Raw genomic sequence first — 20,139 nt, forward strand, 5'->3', positions numbered from 1 at the left:
GCCTGGCCAATATGGTGAGACCCTGTCTCTACTAAAAATACAAAATAAATTAGCTGGGCATGGTGGTGCACACCGGTGATCCCAAGTACTAGGGAGGGAGGCTGAGGCATGAGAATCACTTGAACCTGGGAGATGGAGGTTGCAGTTAGCAGAGATAGTGCCACTCCACTCCAGCCTGGGTGACAGAGTGAGACTCTGTCTCAAAAAAAAAAAAAGAAGAAGAAGAAGAAGAATTGCCGGTGCCATTTATTGGTATCCTTACTGTAAATTAGGTTCTGGATTATTAAAAATTCTCGGCCGGGTGCAGTGGCTCACACCTATAATCCCAGCATTTTGGGAGGCCGAGACAGGCAGATCACCTGAGGTTGGGAGTTTGAGACCGGCCTGACCAACATGGAGAAACCCCGTCTCTACTAAAAATACAAAATTAGCTGGGCGTGGTGGTGCACGCCCATAATCCCAGCTACTCAGGAGGCTGAGGCAGGAGAACTGCTTGAACCCGGGAGATGGAGGTTGCGGTGCACCAATATCGTGCCATTGCACTCCAGCCTGGGTGACAAGAGCGAAACTCCATCTCAAAAAAAAAAAATTCTCTCTCTCGGTTGCAACACACATATGTGCACAGATGTACACACATGCGCACATGCATGTAGGATACTTTGCTGGATGTAGGCTGATGATCAGCAGCCCAGCACCAAGATAAACAATAGTGTAAAAAAAATCCTAGGTCTCTGTTAATAATTGAAACTAGTGCTACTGTAATTTTACACCAAAAATGCCCTATCAAGAAAAAGAAACGTCTGGGTATGGTGGCTCATGCCCGTAATTCCAGGAATTTGGGAGGCCAAGTAGGGAGGATTGCTTGAGCCCAGGAGTTAGGGACCAGCCTGGGCAACATAGTGAGACCTCATCTCTACACAATAAGTTTTTTTTTTTTTTCAGGCGGAGTCTCACTCTGTCACCCAGGCTGGAGTGCAGTGACGTGACCTCCGTTCACTGTAAGCTCCACCTCCTGGGTTCACGCCATTCTCCTGCCTCAGCCTCCCGAGTAGCTGGGACTACAGGCACCCGCCACCATGCCTGGCTAATTTTTTTGTATTTTTAGTAGAGACGGGGTTTCACTGTGTTAGCCAGGATGGTCTCGATCTCCTGACCTCGTGATCCGCCCACCTCGGCCTCCCAAAGTGCTGGAATTACAGGTGTGAGCCACTGCGCCTGGCCCTCTACACAATAATTTTAATTAAAAAAAAAAACTAGCCAGGCATGGTGGCGTGTGCCTGTAGTCCCAGCTACTCAGGAGGCTGAGGTGGGAGGATTGCTTGAGCCTGGGAGGTTGAGGTTGATCACAGTAAGCTGTGATCACGCCACAGCACTCCAGCCTGGGCAATAGAGCAAGACTGTGTCTCAAAAGAAAAGAAAAGAAAATACTTTGGGGAAATATATTCTTTGCCCAAACAGCATCTTTTTATAACAGTCATTAGGGAGTAAATGTACACATGCAGTAGGCATGAACTATTGTCACAAAAAGCTCTGCAAGATAAAAGATCACCTTCAGCAGCTAAGCTATGGACCCTTTGCGAAGTCAGCGACTGGATCCAGCCTCATGGCTGGGCTGACATTGCAGCTTCAGAGCTACTCTAAGCTACTCATGACCTTGACCCAAATTGTGGGTTCTCTGAGCAAGGACAGGGTGGTGAGCACAGCAAGAGGGCAGGATGCGTGCATTGCAGGGTTTTTTGGAACAGGGATGAAATTAACCCAGTCGGGGCTGGCCTAGCCAATGGTTGCACCTGTGGGTCTAAGACAGGAGCTACAGAGGCAGCCATTTCCTGAAACTTGACAAGTGGGGAGCAAAAGAGAGTCTGTGACTCCTTGAGGATGAGAGCATCTCCTTCCTACTACTCCCCTCTTGGAGGGTCTGTGCTGGGCACTTGAGCAATTCCATCCCAGCAGGTGCAAGTGGAAGCAGTTATAGCTGTACAATGTCTAGGTGGAAACCAGAGGATGGGGGATTACTATTTTTCCCACCCACTTTGCCTTGAGCTTGGCTGCCTCTGGGCCCTAGGGGAGCCTGTGCTCCACATATCAAATTACCCTACACTTCTACCCTCAGAGATCCATTTCAATTCACATGGCCTCCCTCCTAAAGCTTTACTAGCCCACCCAGTCGCACTGGTTGAAAGGTTGCTTAGGGTGGATCTGTCCTTTTTCTTCTCATCTCAACTTCAGTACAGGTCATATGGAGTTCTGGGAAGAATGCCAAGGGACTCTGATATGTTTGTGCTTAAATATTGTGGTAATCAAATATTATGTGAAATAAGTTGGCCATCAGCCAAAGATTGGAGCTCTTGTTAGTTAAACAGAGATTTGGCAGTGCTAACATTGGATGTGATAGTCTTTGCACTTGATGTCAATTACTATGACTTCTAGTTATTTTACATTTTTCTCCAAATAGCACCTAGTCATAACCATTAGTTAGACTTTCAGCATTTGAAGAATTAACAGCCTAGATCTGGACTCTAAGGCCCTCGATGTGTAATTCTGTGAAGCACATATTTTCTTTTTTTTTTAAATGTACTGTTTTATTCACTAATGCCTCCAGGTATATTTCTCTCCCTGTGAACAAGGACACACATAGTAGAAGTCACATCTTAAAAATAAGTTTGAGTATAGATCTGTGGATTGAAACTGAAGCACATATTTTCATCTGATAGCTTCCAAAGTTGATGTGGGCCAGGCACGGTGGCTCACGCCTGTAATCTCAGCACTTTGGTAGGCTGAGGCAAGTGGATCGCTTGAGCTTAGGAGTTCGAGAACAGCCTGGGCAACACAGTGAGACCTCACCTCATCTCTACGAAAAAAATGAGCCCGGTCGCATGCCTGTAATCCCAGCTACTTTGGAGGCTGAAGTGGGAGGAATGCTTGAGCCTGGGAGGTTGAGGCTGCAGTGAGCCTCTGCACTCCAGCCTGGGTGACACAGGGACACTTTGTCTCAAACAACAACGACAACAAAACCAAAGTTGGTGTGTGGGAGTGAGCCATTTAGCTAGGGAGTGAGCCTAGCTTGTGGGAACAACTGCCCGTCATCTGTTGTTCGTTCTCTACTTGTCCTTGAATGTGTAGCAATTCTCTTACAAAAAGTGACCTGGAAAAGAATGCTGGGGATAGAGGAAAAAAAAAAGATAAAGAGCCCAAGAAAATGAATGACCTTAGTGAGAAAACAGAATTTCTAGGCCGGGCACGGTGGCTCATGCCTGTAATCCCAGAAGTTTGGGAGGCCGAGGTGGGCGGATCACTTGAGGTCAGGAATTTGAGACCATCCTGGCCAACATGGTGAAACTCCATCTCTACTAAAAATACAGAAATTAGCTGGGTGTGGTGGCACGCACCTGTAGTCCCAGCTACTCAGGAGGCTGAGGCAGGAGAATCACTTGAACCCAGAAGGTGGAGGTTGCAGTGAGCTGATATCACGCCACTGCACTCCAGTCTGGGTGACAGCGCAAGACTCTGTCTCAAAAAAAAAGGAAAGAAAGAAAAGAAAAGAAAGAAAAAACATAATTTCTGAATACATTAAAGAGTAAAATATCCAATTTAGTAGTAGTTCAGATCTACCACATGAACAAGTTCCCCATACACTCTATACAAAAATAAAAGGCAATTAGCAAAAGTGTTTGAGTGTTTCAGCCAGTACAAAAACAGACTTTATTCTGGTATTTATATAATCGTTAAGGTTCAGAAGGTCACTGAAAATATGCAGGTATGATTTCCCATGCTATAGGGTGAAAATTACATGCTATGATCATGTTTGCAAATTTGAGATATTTAAGATCTAAGAAGATTTTTTTTTTTTTTTTGAGACAGGGTCTCACTCTGTCACCCAGGCTGGAGTGCAGTGGCGCAATCTCGGCTCACTGCAAGCTCTGCCTCCCGGGTTCACGCCATTCTCCTGCCTCAGCCTCCCAAGTAGCTGGGACTACAGGCGACCGCCACCGTGCCCAGCTAATTTTGTTTTTGTATTTTTAGTAGAGACGGGGTTTCACCGTGTTAGCCAGGATGGTCTCGATCTCCTGACCTCGTGATCCACTGGCCTCGGCCTCCCAAAGTGCTGGGATTACAGGCGTGAGCCACCGTGCCCAGCCGAAGATATTCTTGAAGAAGGAACCGTTATCCCTCATATTTGTTTGATTGGTGCTCAGTGGTTTCCAAAGTGCTTTCATGTGCTCAGGAGATGTTGCTGGCAGCAGTTAGAGAAGCAGGGGGAGGAACAAGGGGTCAACCAGGCCTGAGTCCTCATTATGGTGCCACTTCTTCTGTGTTGCCTCAGGTAAGTCCCTTATCCTCCCCAAGACTCTGTGTCTCCACCTGTTTCATGAGGATACAAATGCTACTTGCTCTGCTCACTTCGCAGAGTCCTGGTAATGTCCAAAAGAGCTAATGTGAGAAAGTGAAAAGTATAATGAATGGTTCCTGTGGCATTCACCCATTCATTCATTTCACAGATATTACCACACTCTACTTGTGCTGTGATTAGCAAATAGAGGGGGCTAAGATGCAGTTGCCACTGTTGAGATTAAATGTCTAGGTAGAGGCTGGGCACAGTGGCTCACACCTGTAATCCTAGCACTTTGGGAGGCCAAGATGGGTGGATTGCTTGAGCTCAGGAGTTCAAGACCAGCCTGGGCAACACAGTGAGACCCCATCTCAAAAAAAAAAAAAAAGTCTAGGTAGAGAGATAGGTAAAGGGAATAAAAGAATGTTGCATACAGCTGTGTGGTGCCTGCACTTGAGCTCACACTAAACCAAGCACAACAAAACTACAGAGGAAACAGACCCAACCCACTGCCCACAGCTGGTGGGCAGGCGTTTTTCGTCAGCTATCCCCTCCCTCCCAATTCTGCCCTGGCTCCTGTCTTCTGTAGTCAAAATGAATTCGACAGCCATACTGAGCCAGCCAGCTCCCTTACAGAATTTCCACTGGGTCTCACATAGCTCAGTTTCCCCCCAAGATATGGCCCTATACTCTGGTCTGGCCAGGGGAAAAAAGTAATTACAGCCAGCTGCTTACAAAAAACAGGCAGAGAGATAAAAGAAGAGGGGAGAGACACTCTCGCAACTAAATCAGAATGACACACTATTTAACCTAATTACCTGCAAAGCCGTATCCAGCCATTAAGGATCCATATTCTGTAATAGAATTTCCTGCTATGGAAATACTCACCCACGCACAGGATGTTGAAGCAGAAGCCCTGGCTGACGGACTTATTCACCAGCTGGTCAGGCAAGCTGTCAAACCCCACATGTCCAGCCAGGGGGACAGTTCGGCAACCTTCACCCTAATTTGGAAGGAGTAAGGGAGAAAATGAAAATGTGCTTAAAAGCAGTCTGGGTCTCACTTCTCCATCCAAATGTTCGCTGTGCAAGGAAGTCACACCCGCCCAGGCCCAGTGTGTCATCTCCTCCCTCAGCTACTCCCTGCTCCAAAGCAAAATGGCCCGTCAGCTTGGAAATCACAGATTCTTGGAGACAGGCATCCTCTAGGCTCAAAAGTGAGTGTTGCCACAGCTCCAGAGAAAAATTACAGAGGAGCTTATTAGGGGCAGGAGAGTGGAGTCAGGGGAGGAGAATGCTGGCACCGAGGTTCACAGACTCGGGTTAAATCTCCACTCAGTCATTTACAAGCTGAGTAACTTGCTGAGACTGTTTCCTTCAACATCTGCCATATGAGATAATATGCCATATCTTAGAGGTGACTGGGAGCCTCAGAAGCGCTAATACATGTAACGAGCTTAGTACATGCAGAAGTATTCAGTAAGTATTACGAAAAGGGTTTAAAAAGCAATTATTGGGCCGGGTTCGATGGCTCACACCTGTAATCCCAGCACTTTGGGAGGCCGAGGCGGGGGGATCACTTGAGGTCAGGAGTTCAACACCAGCCTGGCCAACATGGCGAAACCCTGTCTCTACCAAAAAACAAAAATTAGCCAGGCATGGTGGTGGGTGCCTATAATCCCAGCTACTTGAGAGACTGAGGCAGGAGAATTGCTCCACCAGGAGGTGGAGGCTGCAGTGAGCCGAGATCACGCCACTGCACTCCAGCCTGGGCAACAAGAGCGAAACTCTGTCTCAAAAAAAAAAAAAAAATCAATTATTGGCTGGCAAAATGTCTCACATCTGTAATCCCAACACTTTGGGAGGCCAAGGTGGGTGGATCACTTGAGGTCAAGAGTTTGAGATCAGCCTGGGCAACACAGTGAGACAACATCTCTACAAAAAATCGAAAATTAGCTGGGCATGGTGGCATGTGCCTGTGTAGTCCCAGCTACTTGGGAGGCTGAGGCGGGAGGATTGCTTGTGTCCAGGAGGTAGAGGCTGCAGTGCACTATGATGGCACCACTGTACTCCCGCCCAGGTGACAGAGCAAGATCTTGTCTTAAAAAAAAGCAATTGTTCCTCTCTCTCTAGGGCATTTTGAGGATCTACAAAGGCAGCGTAGTGTAGAGGTTAAGAGCAGAGGCTTTGAAATCTGGCAGGTGTTAGTTACAGCCCCATCTCCACCACCTCCTGCTGTGTCACCCTCAGACAAGTTACATAAACTTCTCAAGTTTTCCCCATCCATAAAATCGGAAACTACTGAGTAGGAGTGTGAGGATTATACAGGATCATGCTCCTCAAGCCCTTAGCGTAGTGCCTAGCATGTGGTGAGCATTCAATCAGCAGTAGCTGCTGTTGTTATTCACTGTGGGGTTATCCTTACACCCCAGAAGGGTACTGCATGAAACACTGCGGCTCCCTATGGATACAAGAAGCTGCCTCTGTGCTTCCTCTGGGTCCCTTGACTCCCTAAGGGTCAGCCAAGCCACTCCCAGCCCTGGAAAGCAGAGGGCCTTTGCTTCGCCTGCAAGGCCCAAAGCTGCTTATAGTTAATGATTTTACAAAACAGGAGGAGACTCAAACTGGGACAGGATTCCAAGGAGCCAGGGGGAAGCATAAAAGGGGCCTGCGTGGACTCAAGAAATGTGCCAACTACCAACCAACGGCCACAGGGGAGGGAAGGGGACAGGGGAGAAGGGAGCTTGAGACAGCTGAGCTAGACAAGAAGGGAGTACTATGTAAGGAGTCAGTTTCTGTTGGGTGGGGCTGCACCAAGCTTTCCATAACTAGAAAGATGCCAAGAGCAGTCCAAGAAGGGTACGGTTAGTGCCAGGAGGCCCAGCCCAGCATCACAGGCTGCACTAAGCAGGCAGCTCTTCTGTTGGGCTGGACCAGCTTTTAGACTAGGTCCATAAGGGCACATTTTCACACTGAAAGACGTGGGCTGTGAGGGTGGTGGAGCCTCTCAGCAGCCAACTTTGTCAGAACCGGCTCCCAGATAGCCCCTTCACACAGCTTTAGATCTCACTCCCATCGGTGTCACTGGATCCTCTGAGGGCAAGCGACAGGGCTAGTCCTGGTGAATGCCATGTGGCAAGTTCATTACCCTCACACATCTCACCCCACACACTCCCAGTGGAGAACTCTTAACAGACAACCATATGCCATCATTCAGTGAGAGCTGGCATATTCTCTGCCCCAGGGGGCCCCCTGAAGACACCTGAGGCTGGGTGCAGTGGCTCACACCTGCAATCGCCGCACTTTGGGAGGCCGAAGTGGGCGGATCTCTTGAGCCCAGGAGTTTGAGACCAGACTGAGCAACATGGCAAAACCCCATCTCAACAACAAGAAAAATACAAAAATGAGCCGGGCATGGTGGCGTGAGCCTGTGGTCTCAGCTACTCAGCAGGGTGAGGTGGGAGGATCACCTGAGCCCAGGAGGTCGAGGCTGCAGTGAGCCATGATCTCGCCATTGCACTCCAGCCTGGGTAACAGAGCAAGACACTGTCTCGGCCGGGTGTGGTGGCTCACGCCTGTAATCCCAGCACTTTGGGAGGCTGAGGCGGGCGGATCACGAGGTCAGGAGATGGAGACCATCCTGGCTAACATGGTGAAACCCCGTCTCTACTAAAAATACAAAAAATTAGCAGGGCGTGGTGGCGGGCGCCTGTTGTCCCAGCTACTCCGGAGGCTGAGGCAGGAGAATGGCGTGAACCCGGGAGGCGGAGCTTGCAGTGAGCCGAGATCGCGCCACTGCACCCAGCCTGGGCGACAGAGCGAGACTCTGTCTCAAAAAAAATAAATAAATAAAGACAGCTGAGCCTCATGAGTGGTTCACATCACTCAAGGCTTTGTTCTACGTTCACCCCTTTCTGCTTCTCCTTCTCATTTCCCCTTCTCTTTATTAAAGCAAACAAAGTAAGATGCAAGATTCCCACTGCTAGTTCTTGGTCCACAACGCTGCAGGGGAGTCAGGGACATGAGAACTGATATGCTTTCTTTACGGAGCCTCCGACGTAGCAGGCATCGGAAATTGAGGTGGACTCAGAGTTGAGGTTTCCTGAGCCATTTGTTATCACCCCTGGCTGCCTCTTCCGTCCTCCAACAAATTCAGCACCATGAGGCTTCAAGTGCTCCAAAGCCAAAAGGAGAGGAAATGAATTTTCAAACTGAAAACAGTGCTGTAAAGAGCCCTAAACGGCAGAAGAAAGAATTTTATTTTCTTTTCTTTCTTTTCTTTTTTTTTTTTTTTTTGATAAGGAGTCTCTCTCTGTCTCCCAGGCTGGAGTGCAGTGGCGCGATCTCAGCTCACTGCAATTTCCGCCTCCCGGGTTCAAGCGATTCTCCTGTCTCAGCCTCCGGAGTAGCTGGGTGCCCACCACCACACCCGGCTAATTTTTTGTATATTTTAGTAGAGATGGGGTTTCGCCATGTTGCCCAGGCTGGTCTTGAACTACTGACCTCGTGATCCACACGCCTTGGCCTCCCAAAGTGCTGGGATTACAGGCATGAGCCACCATACCTTGCCCAAAAGAAATAATTTTCTAAGCCCGAAAAAGCAGAAATATGGACTTCATTTCCTAAGCAATGGGATTTGGGGGATTTTGAGTGGTTTGAGCAGGGAGGGCCATGATACAGGGAGTGTTTTTAAAAGATCACTCCAGCTGCAGGGTGTTTGCTTGATTGGATGGACAGAGAGACTAGGAGCAGGAAGACATAGGAGGAGATGACTCCAATAACGTTGAGCCAGCAGAGTGACATCCAGGCACTGTGACAATAAATGCTGGTTGGTGTGAACTGACCTGACTTGGGACTCAAAGAGAAGGAACAAATTTGAGAGATGTCTCAAAGAAGGGATGAGCCTCTGCTGGAAGCAGTGGCTCACGCCTGTAATCCCAGCACTTTGGGAGGCTGAGGCGGGCGGATCACGAGGTCAGGAGTTCAAAACCAGCCTGGCCAACATGGTGAAACCCCGTCTCTACTAAAAATACAAAAATTAGCCGGGCACAGTGGCGGGAGCCTGTAGTCCAGCTACTCGGGAGGCTGAGTTAGGAGAATCACTTGAACCCGGGAGGCAGAGGTTGCATTGAGCCGAGATCACGCCACTGCACTCCAGGCTGGGCGACAGAGTGAGACTCTGTCTCAAAAAAAAAAAAATGTATTTGTATAGTTCCTACTTTAGGAAATCCTGTCTGGCAAACACTATGCACCCTTGCTTTGATGAATCTTATAAGATGTCAAGGTCATCATTATGAGTATCAGTCCGCATTGTTCAGAGTTAAATACGCAAAGGTAGGAAGGACAGAAGGACACGACATTGAACTGAATGTACACTGACCCCAGCACAGCCCCTGGAAGTTTCTCCCCTCCTCTCTCACTAAATCTCTGATATTTTATCTCTTTCCTCTTTCTCCGTAAGGTGGCCTGATTAATTGAGGGCCTGATTACTTTGATTGCAGTTAATTGAATGTTCCTTGACTACAATGTGCACGAGAGGAGATGGAACCGGCAACTTGGCCCAGCATGTCTGACACTAAATCTCAAGTTTTCATCTTTAGTAGCAAGTGGTGCCATATTACCATACTGAAGGCCTGAACTGAGATGCTGGAATGGCCAAAGTCACCATTTTAAATTGCACTTCTCTCATAACCCTGCAACCTCCTCTCAGAATCTGTACAAAGATCTATTACAAGGAAATTTATTACAGCACAGTTTATAATGCTGAAAAAAAAAACCAACCTAAATGTCCAACAATAGGAAAATATTTAACCAAATTATGACACATGCATATTCTGGAATATTCTACATCAATTAAGAAGCATGTGGGTAGTTCTGTATGTACTGATGTGAGTATCTCCAAGACATAGTATAAAACAGAAAACAGAAGTTATAGGGCGACTGTAATAAAATAGAAGAAAATGGAAGTTATTACATGACTGTAATCCCAGCATTTTGGGAGGTCGAGGCAGGTGGCTCGCTTGAGCCCAGGAGTTTGAGACCAGCCTGGGCAACACAGCAGAATCCCGTCTCTACAAAAAATACAAAAATTAGCCAGGTGTGTTAGCACACACCTGTAGTCCCAGCTACCCAGGAGGCTCATGTGGGAGGATTGCTTGAGCCCGGCAGGTCGAGGATGTAGTGGGCCAAGATTGTGCCACTGCACTCCAGCCTGTCTCAAAAAAAAGAAAGAAAGAAAAAAAAAGAAAATAGAAGTTGTAAACTATAAGCACAATACGAGCCCATATATGCCCCAGAAGCCCTGTATATGTGTATTTGCACGTAAATGTATGTGGATGCATAGAAAGAGGACTGAAAATACAGCCACCAAACCCACAATCGTGGCTACCTCAGGGGAAGGGGATGGAAATAGGGGCTCAGTCAAGGGAGTAGTCAGTATGCTTCCCTATTGTTTGACTCTTTTATAGCATGAACGTATTTGCATGTTACCCATGTAATATTAAAACATTTTTAATATAAGGAAGAAGAGTTCTCACTCAGCTTTGCAGCAGGGGTAATTAGGATGCAGAGAGTCTGAGAGGAGCTAAAAGGAAGGCAAAATGAAAGAGTGCTCCTGAGAACTGGGAGAGCGCCCCACTCCCCTCCCCAATTACATTTCCTGTTTTCTCCTCATCTGCAGTCACCTGTGGTTTTTAAATACGTTATACCACATTTCATATCATAGGCAGAAACACCTCTCTCTTCCTCTTCCGCCTCCTCTCCTGAGGACACACCAATTTCGTTTTTTAATTGAATATTGGTAAGGTTCATATTATCAAGAACAAGTCATGGCGGTTCCAGCTGCGCATCTTTCTCTCATTGCTGTTACTGAAAATACAGAGTCCCTTAAGCACCCAAGTAGGCCACCTCTGTCCCCCACTCCCCTTGGCCCCTCTTCCAACCCCTGTGATAGTAAGCAAGCCATATTTGAGGCCTCTGGGAACTAAGGGTGAATCTGTGTCAATGGAGAATTTCCCGCCTCTGTTTCAGACCAGGGTGGCTAAGTTAGTAGCTGTCATTCTAAAGAATAAAAGCAAAAAGTGCCGGGCGCGGTAGCTCACACTTGTAATCCCAGCACTTTGGGAGGCCGAGGCGGGCGGATCACGAGGTCAGGAGATCGAGACCACGGTGAAACCCCGTCTCTACTAAAAAAATACAAAAAATTAGCCGGGCGTGGTGGCGGGCCCCTGTAGTCCCAGCTACTCGGAGAGGCTGAGGCAGGAGAATGGCGTGAACCCGGGAGGCGGAGTTTGCAGTGAGCCGAGATTGCGCCACCGCACTCCAGCCTGGGCGACAGAGCGAGACTCCGTCTCAAAAAAAAAAAAAAAAAAGCAAAAAGTTTGAAACTCATTGCTGATGACTAGGCTGTCCCTAAACTTTTCCTCTGGCCATTCCCATCCAAATGCTAGGAAAGTGGCCAGGTGCGGTGGCTCATGCCTGTAATCCCAGCACTTTGGGAGACCAAGGCGGGCAGATTACTTGGGGCCAGGAGTTCAAAACCAGCCCGGCCAACATTGGGAAAACCCGTCTCTACTAAAAATACAAAAATTAGCCGGGCTTGGTGGCTCATGCCTGTAGTCCCAGCCAGTTGGGAGGCTGAGGCAGGAGAATCGCTTGAACCCGGGAGGCGGAGGTTGCAATGAGCTGAGATCACACCACTGCACTCCAATCTGGGCAACAGAGGGAGACTCTGTCTCAAAACAAACAAACAAACAAACAACAACAAAAATGCGAGGAAAGAAAAGAAACACTGAAACCGGACTCTCTTCAGTCACCTACTGGTGGGCCCAAGCTCTCATACCTCCCTTTTCTCCATTTTCACTCTCAGCCCTGAACACTGATCTCTGAAAGACTGTGCAAATCTCCAAGGCTATGAATCATTGGTTCAGTGATACATGATGGAATATTAAGCAGCTGAGAAAAATGTTTTCTAAGAATATTTAATGATGGGCCGGGCACGGTGGCTCACGCTTGTAATCCCAGCACTTTGGGAGGCCGAGGCGGGCAGATCACGAGGTCAGGAGATCGAGGCCATCCTGGCTAACATGGTGAAACCCTGTCTCTACTAAAAAATACAAAAAATTAGCCGGGCGTGGTGGCGGGCGCCTGTAGTCCCGGCTACTTGGGCGGCTGAGGCAGGAGAATGGTGTGAACCCAGGAGGCGGAGCTTGCAGTGAGCCGAGATTGCGCCACTGCACTCCAGCCTGGGTGACAGAGAGAGACTCCGTCTCAAAAAAAAAAAAAAAAAAAAAAAGAGGAAAAAAAAGAATATTTAATGACAAAAGGAAATGCTCACCAAAGGCAAACAACAACAGGAAAACCAACCTGTATACACAGGGTCATCCCAATGATGGGGGAAAAGTACACATTTTTTAAAAGATTAGAAGAACACACGCCAAAATAATGTCAGTGATTTCTTTTGGGTAGAGAGGTTGTAGGTGATGTTGCTTTTCTGGGTTTTCCAAATGTTCTACAATAGGCATATTTTACTTTTATAAACAGGGAAAATGTTACTTTTTTAAAAAAGATGCTATGATGATACTTTCCTGGGTAGGAAAGTGGCCTCAGATATTTTAGAAAAATATTGAACTACAACCAAAAAGGTGCTTGACAATTTGGGTCATCAGAGAATTTAGCTTTCAGGCAGTTTTATTGTATATAAAACATTTATTTTACCAGCAATACAATAAAACCCTATAAGTCTCCTTATTATAACTTCTTTTTTTTTTTTTTTTTTTTTGAGACAGTGTCTCACTCTGTCAACCAGGTTGCAGTGCAGTGGTGCGATCTCGGCTCACTGCAACCTCCCCCTCCGGGTTTCAAGTGATTCTCCTGCCTCAGCTTCCTGAGTAGCTGGGATTACAGGTGTGCACCACCACACCCAGCTAATTTTTGTATTTTTAGTTTAGTAGAGACGGGGTTTCACCATGTTGGCCAGGCTGGTCTAGAACTCCTGACTTCAGGTGATCCACCCGCCTTGGCCTCCCAAAGTTCTGGGATTATAGGCGTGAGCCACTGTGCCCAGCCCCCTTATTATAACTTATTATTACATATTATATATATAACTTATTGTCATACAGTATAATTTCTTATTATAATGATTCATGTGAAGCAGAAGTCAAATCATATATCCTGAAACATGTAGCAAAAAGTCTTGATGAAACAATCAGGTAGCTGATAGCTTCCTCTGCTGCCTCCAATGCTGCCAAGGATGCCGCTGTATTATGTCATAAGAACCACAAAAGCACTGATAAGTTCCCAGAGTTTTTTTTTTTCTGAGATGGAGTCTCACTCTGTCTCTCAGGCTGGAGTGCAGTGGCACGATCTCAGCTCATTGCAACCTCCATCTCCAGGGTTCAAGTGATTCTCCTACCTCAGCCTCCTGAGTAGCTGGGATTACAGGCGCCCGCCACCACATCCAGCTAATGTTTGTATTTTTAGTAGAGACAGGGTTTTTCCATGTTGGCCAGGCTGGTCTCGAACTCCTGACCTCAGATGATCCGCCCGCCTCAGCCTCCTGAAGTGCTGGGATTACAGGCGTGAGCCACCGCACGTGGCCAAGTTCCCACAGGTTTTAAAAACAATTCTCAAATGCATCCAACACATCAAATATCAGAATGTCCCTCATGCTAATTAAGCCAGGCTAAGAGGAAACTGAGTAGTAGCGATGCCCTATCCTGGGAAAGAGAAATGTGGGGGCTGTTCTAAGGAGAAATAAGGCCTGCAAAAGCTGACAGCACCCCCAAGGGGCCTCAGAAATGCCCTTCAGTTGGGGAGCAGTTGTGCTGAAGAAGCACAAGACAGACTATCCTTACCAGACAGAGGAGGAGGCCCATTTTTGGCAAATCCAGTAGATGAAACTGATTTTAATACACAAGATAAATTCCAGAGTGGCTTTTCATTCTATAAAAGGATTCACAGCAGGATTCTATTAAGTAGCCGGCTCTCCTACTGCATTGAAAGCAGGATTCAATAGACAAACATTCAGCTGTCATGTACCTTTATAGGAAGACAATAGCTATCTACACCTACATGGACAGGCAATATCTGAAGGGTTGTTTCCGTTCCACTCACCGAGAGCCTGCTGAGCTAAAAGCATAGATCGACCTCCCCTACAACTCTCTCCCCACCCAGCTCAAGGGGTCAAAGCAGGGAAGGGGTGGGGTTCAATTCTGCCACCTCATTCGGAAGCAGACGCAGGCAAGGACCTAAAAGAAATGAGGCTGGAGAAATGAGGCTGGAGAAAAAGGAAACATAAGCACCATACAATGTTAGAGCTGGAAACGCCCTTAAAGATCACCTAATCCAGCCCTTTCGTTTCACAAAAGGGGAAACAGAGACTCACAGAGAGGAAGTGACTTGGCCCACGTCACAGACTGATTTAGTGACAGAGAATAGTGCTAGGATCCAGGCCCCTGTCGAGCCAACGGCCACTCTCAAATGGAAAAGCTGACTCAAGTGGCACATGTGTTTCTTTATACTGGTAAAATTCCGGGCCATTGAGCTTCTGGCTTGATGCTGGTCAGGGGCAGAAGGTCTGGTCTGGCTTGATGCTGGTCAAGGAACCGAATCTGGAAACCCGTGAGCTCCCCAAGGTGGTTCTGGCCCACAGAAGGCAACTGAAGTAGTCAGTGCGGTGGAAGGCACTCATTGTGTATTCCTGCTCTCTACTCACTTCCCCAGTTTTTCCTCCTGTTTCTCTCTTTTGACTGCGGCCTAAGCCTCAGCCTGGCCAGCTGCCCAGTTCTGCTGAAGAACCCTAAGGCTAACACAAGCCTAAGTCTAGGTCAAATATCCCCACCTCAGGCCAGGGGTGACCCCTGCTCAGGGTGAGTGAAACTTTCCCACAAAAGCCAGCCAGATTCCCTGGAAGCCAGGCAATTGAAAGAGAGTTTTCTAGGTGTTCTGGCTATTGTTACCTCCAATCTGCTAAAAAAGAAAAGGTTTACCCACAGGCCTCTGGGTGAGTGCCCAACTGCCCTCTGGGGAGCCTGAATTTGCCTCTGCCTCCATCTGGTCTTGTTTAATGGGGATCTGAAAAAACCCAGTTCCTGCCTCAGCGCCAGTGTTCAGAGCTGGGGGCCTCCAATGTGAAAGGAAACTGAACACAACCTCACACCTCATCAGGGCCAGGAAAACAGAGTTCTGCCCCTGTTACCCCAGGGCCTTCATTCCGGGTCAGAGATGGCCATGGCAGGGGAAACCTGAGCCCTGAGGCCTCTCGCTGAGAAGGCCTGCAGATCTTTTCCCTGGTCACCTTTAAGTGAGTGGAAGGGGCGGCTGAGAGCGCGCTGCATAATTCAGCAGATGGCTGCCTCTAATGAGAAGACGCTGAAGAAGAGGATAACATTATTTCTCACACTCCTGAGCATGTGGCCTCCTTCCTCTTTGCAGGCAGCAGAGAAACCCACGGTTTCAAATCCCAGCAGCAGAAGCCTCCTCCTGCCAAACCGAGGAGGAAGGGTCTGTGTTTCTAATTTATTCTGTGCTCCCCCTCCAGTTGTTACTTAAAATAATCCATCATTACATGGCTGGTGGCTCCAAGATTTTTATTTAAAGCAATATGGAGAAGAAAAAATAAAAAAGAAAACCCACACAACCCGTGACTGTGCTATATTGGATTTAAGCTGAGAATCTTTTTAATATCAGAGAGTCTCCGAATCACCCTAGTATACTCTTCCCTGGGCCCTATGGGGGTGCTGAGGGAGTGTAGTGAAAAGAGGGGGAAGAGAGGTCATGGCAGGATTTTGATTTCTTAGAAACATCATGAAAAGACGAGTGTTTTTAAACAAGGAATCTGTGTCATCTGGTGGGTGTTTAATTGTATTACCCACTGACCAGCAATAGCACTTCAGACTAAGTAACTTGGTGTCCCTACACCTATTAAATAAAGAGAATAGTAATACTTGTCCAGGAAGCCACTGGGGAAAATGAAATCATACAGATGGAAGCATTTTGAGATAGTTGAAAGAAACATGTTACATATATCCATGGCTTTCCTTCTTTCCTTCTTTTTCTTTCTTTCTTTCACCTGTCTTTTTTTTTTCTTTTTTCTTTTTTGAGACAGAGTCTTCCTCTGTCGCCCAGGCTGGAGTGCAGTGGTGCAATCTTGGCTCACTGCAACCTCCGCCTCCCGGGTTCACGCCATTCTCCTGTCTCAGCCTCCCAAGTAGCTGGGACTACAGGCGCCCACCACCACGCCCGGCTAATTTTTTGATTTTTAGTAGAGACGGGGCTTCACCGTGTTAGCCAGGATGGTCTCGATCTCCTGACCTCATGATCTGCCCGCCTTGGCCTCCCAAAGTGCTGGGATTACAGACATGAGCCACCTCTGTGACGTGAGCACCCGGCCTCATCTGTCTTGAATGTAGTTTTAATGTACATGCAACTAAAAGCCCTTCTCAATTGTTCATGCTAATATTAAACCATGGCTCTGATCATCCAAAAACCCAGGCAAGTCCAGAAATCAGCCCTACTTAGTTTGGGAATATCTTTTTCCAGAGGACTTATCTTCCTAATTAGTTTTGCTCAGGCTAATGCAATAGGTTTGCTCCCTTATAGCACACAAAGACAGGGGCCATGCTTGGTAACAAAGCCAGCAATTAACAGAAAATTTACAGCAGAGACTCCACAAAGTAAATGCTATGCACATGACTGCAGATCAAAATCTCATTAGACGATACAGACAAATCACTCTGCTGTCATGTAGTTTTGTATTAAGAACACCGCTAACACTCACATTTCCAGGATTTAGGATGTAAAAAGGAAACAGGGCTTATTCCTGCCTTTCATCTGGAAGCTCTGAGAGGACAGAGTTCCTGCGTGCCTTGGCCACCACTATATCCCCAGCACCTGGCACAGGGCCTGGCCGATCAGTGCCCAGTGAGTATGTGCTGAAGGAACGAATGAAAATAAAAGTGGGTGAATTGGCAAATGAAATGTTCCCAACCCAGTAGCAGATGTGAGATCTCACCCACCTTCACACCTACCCGTTTCCTATTTGAAGCCCTCAGGAAGCCCTTCCTGTCATCTCTGCCTCCATTCACTGCTGAGTTAGGTTCCCTTAGTAATGAAATCTCATGGCAGGCAGTCACTCTCCTGTGTAGCACTTATCACAAAGATAATTAGATAGTGATTTGTGTCTGCCTCCACCAGTTCCTTGAAAGAAGGGACCTTGTGCATTTGGGGGACATTGTCATTCTGCCCGCTTTTTATTTTAAAAAATCCCAGGCCGGGCGCTGTGGCTCACACCTGTAATCCCAGGACTTTGAGAGGCCAAGGCGGGCAGATCACGAGGTCAGGAGATCGAGACCAGCTGGCCAACATGGTGAAACCCTGTTTCTACTAAAAACACAAAAATTAGCCGGGCATGGTGGTGCACACCGGTAATCCCAGTTACTCGGGAGGCTGAGGCAGGATAATTGCTTGAACCCAGGAGGCGGAGGTTGCAGTGAGCTGAGATCACGCCACTGCGTTCCAGCCTGGGAGAGAGAGCAAGACTCCATCTCGGAAAAAAAAAAAAAAAAAGGGAAAAGAAGAAAAGAAACATCCCAAACACACAGAAAAGTTAGAAAATAATGTAATGACTGTCCAAAAAACCCTCAAATTTAGAATCAAAATTTTTAAATATTTGGGGCCATGTAAACTTTCTTCCGTGTTGTATCACCAATAGAGCTAGGTAATAGGGTTTTGTTTTCTGTGTTTGAGGTATGATACTACCTTTAGTGGGTGGTGGTAGGAACGCCTGAAGCAGAGACCTCAAAGGGAATCAAAGGGTAACTGCCACGTGATGATAGCAAAACCACAGTGCAGCAGCAATCTTTTCCCCACCTGAAGACAGTTGCTCTGAGACAGTTGACCCAGACCAACCCCCGCTAACTTTGTAGGGCAAAGTTAGCCCCTGCAAGTTCATTTGGGAGAACCACCACTACTTAGATTGCCACTGGAGAAAGCTTCATTGTTCACATTGTGGGACTAGTTCAAGCCAGAATCATCCAGATGCTCTTTGTATGGGCCAGCATTTACAGTCTACATCCCAGAATGCAACATTGAAAGGAACAGCTCATTAAAAGAGCCAGCACATGCAGCTTTTGGGGCCTGCCCTGTGCCTTGGTTACCTTGGACAAGTCATGGAACCTCTCGAAGTATATATTAATAGCAGCCCAAGCCACCTCATAGGCAGGGGGTGAGGTGGGGCATCCCAAGGATCTTCTATAGTTCTTTAATTATTTCACAGTGTCCACAATTTGTTATTCCAACTAGACTATAAGCTTAAAAGCCACGAACTTTTTTTTGTTTTGTTTTTTGAGACGGATTCTCGCTCTGTTGCCCAGGCTGGAGTGTAGTGGCACGATCTTGGCTCACTGCAAGTGCCGCCTCCGAGGTTCACGCCCTCAGCCTCCAGAGTAGCTGGGACTATAGGTGCCCGCCACCACACCCGGATAATTTTTTGTATTTTTAGTAGAGATGAGGTTTAACCGTGTTAGCCAGGCTGGTCTCGATCTCCTGACCTCGTGATCCACCCTCCTCGGCCTCTTTTTTTTTTTCTTTTTTGAGACGGAGTCTCGCTCTGTTGCCCAGGCTGGAGTGCAGTGGCGCGATTTTGGCTCACTGCAACCTCTGCCTCTGGGGTTCAAGCGGTTCTTCTGCCTCAGCCTCCTGAGTAGCTGTGATTACAGGCACGCACCACCACGCCCGGCTAATTTTTGTATTTTTAGTAGATACGGGGTTTCACCATGTTGGCCAGGCTGGTCTCGAACTCCTGACCTCATGATCCGCCCACCTCAGCCTCCCAAAGTGCTGGGATTACAGGCATGAGCCACCAAGCCCAGTCCGATCACGAATGTTTTTTAAAGCCTGCTACCTTTTTTTGTCCAGTTGACAAGGGCTAACCATAGTGCTAGCCACATATCAGTCAATCAAATAAATATGGACACAGTGGAGAAATGGTGTTGTCACACCAAACCATTCGTGGTGTTCATTCAAATGGATGGACTTGTATTATGTGTACCAGAATTGAACTTCCAAGTTGGCTGCGTGCAATATAAGCCCTATCCAACAATTTGAAGGCTTGTTTTAGTCACTAAGGATGTTTACCCACAGTAACTCTCAACTGATTCTAGAAAGAACACACCCCCCACATACACACACACACACACACACACACACACACACTAGGGCACTTACTCGCAATGGTACCACGTCTCAGAACTCATTAAAAAGAATTCCTGGCCGGGAGCAGTGGCTCACGCCTGTAATCCCAACACTTTGGGAGGCTGAGGCGGGCAGATCACAAGGTCAGGAGTTCGAAACCAGCCTGGCCAACATGGTGAAAACTCGTCTCTACTAAAAATACCAAAACTAGCCAGGCGTGGTGGCGGGTGCCTGTAATCCCAGCTACTCGGGAGGCTGAGGCAGGAGAATCACTTGAACCCGGGAGGCTGAGGTTGCAGTGAGCCGAGATCATGCCACTTGCACTCCAGCCTGGGCAACAGAGCAAGACTCCGTCTCGAAAAAAAAAAAAGAATTCCTAAGCTAGCCACACTTAGGTTTATTCTCTAGTCTTCTGTTCCCAAACCCTGAATACATGTTCCTTGGAGGAAACAAGCAGCAACCAGATGTCCAAGGTCTCCTGAGTTAATTCCGTCTTCCCTGGTGAATTACAACTTCTTGCAGACACAAAGGAGAACAGAGAGACAAATGACACATAAACAGGAGCTTCACTGGCTGGGGGAGGGGGCATGGAGAGTGACGTCAGTTTTCCCAGAAACC

General features: G+C 47.5%; 1 protein-coding gene across 7 annotated transcripts in view; it reads right to left on the reverse strand.

The window, feature by feature from the left end:
- Positions 1 to 20,139, reverse strand: part of SEPTIN6 (septin 6) — a 77,574-nt gene that overhangs the window by 55,223 nt on the left and 2,212 nt on the right. For 6 of the 7 annotated variants that reach the window (XM_055267685.2, XM_063634859.1, XM_063634860.1 and 3 more), the window contains exon 2: positions 5,219 to 5,333. In XM_055267685.2, the coding sequence (XP_055123660.1) occupies positions 5,219 to 5,333 (115 nt within the window). Of the gene's footprint in view, positions 1 to 5,218; positions 5,334 to 15,728; positions 15,834 to 20,139 lie in introns of all 7 variants that reach the window. The other variant, XM_055267684.2, reaches the window with a different exon arrangement.

The sequence above is a fragment of the Symphalangus syndactylus genome, chromosome X, assembly GCF_028878055.3.
Source record: "Symphalangus syndactylus isolate Jambi chromosome X, NHGRI_mSymSyn1-v2.1_pri, whole genome shotgun sequence".
Lineage (NCBI taxonomy): Eukaryota > Metazoa > Chordata > Mammalia > Primates > Hylobatidae > Symphalangus > Symphalangus syndactylus.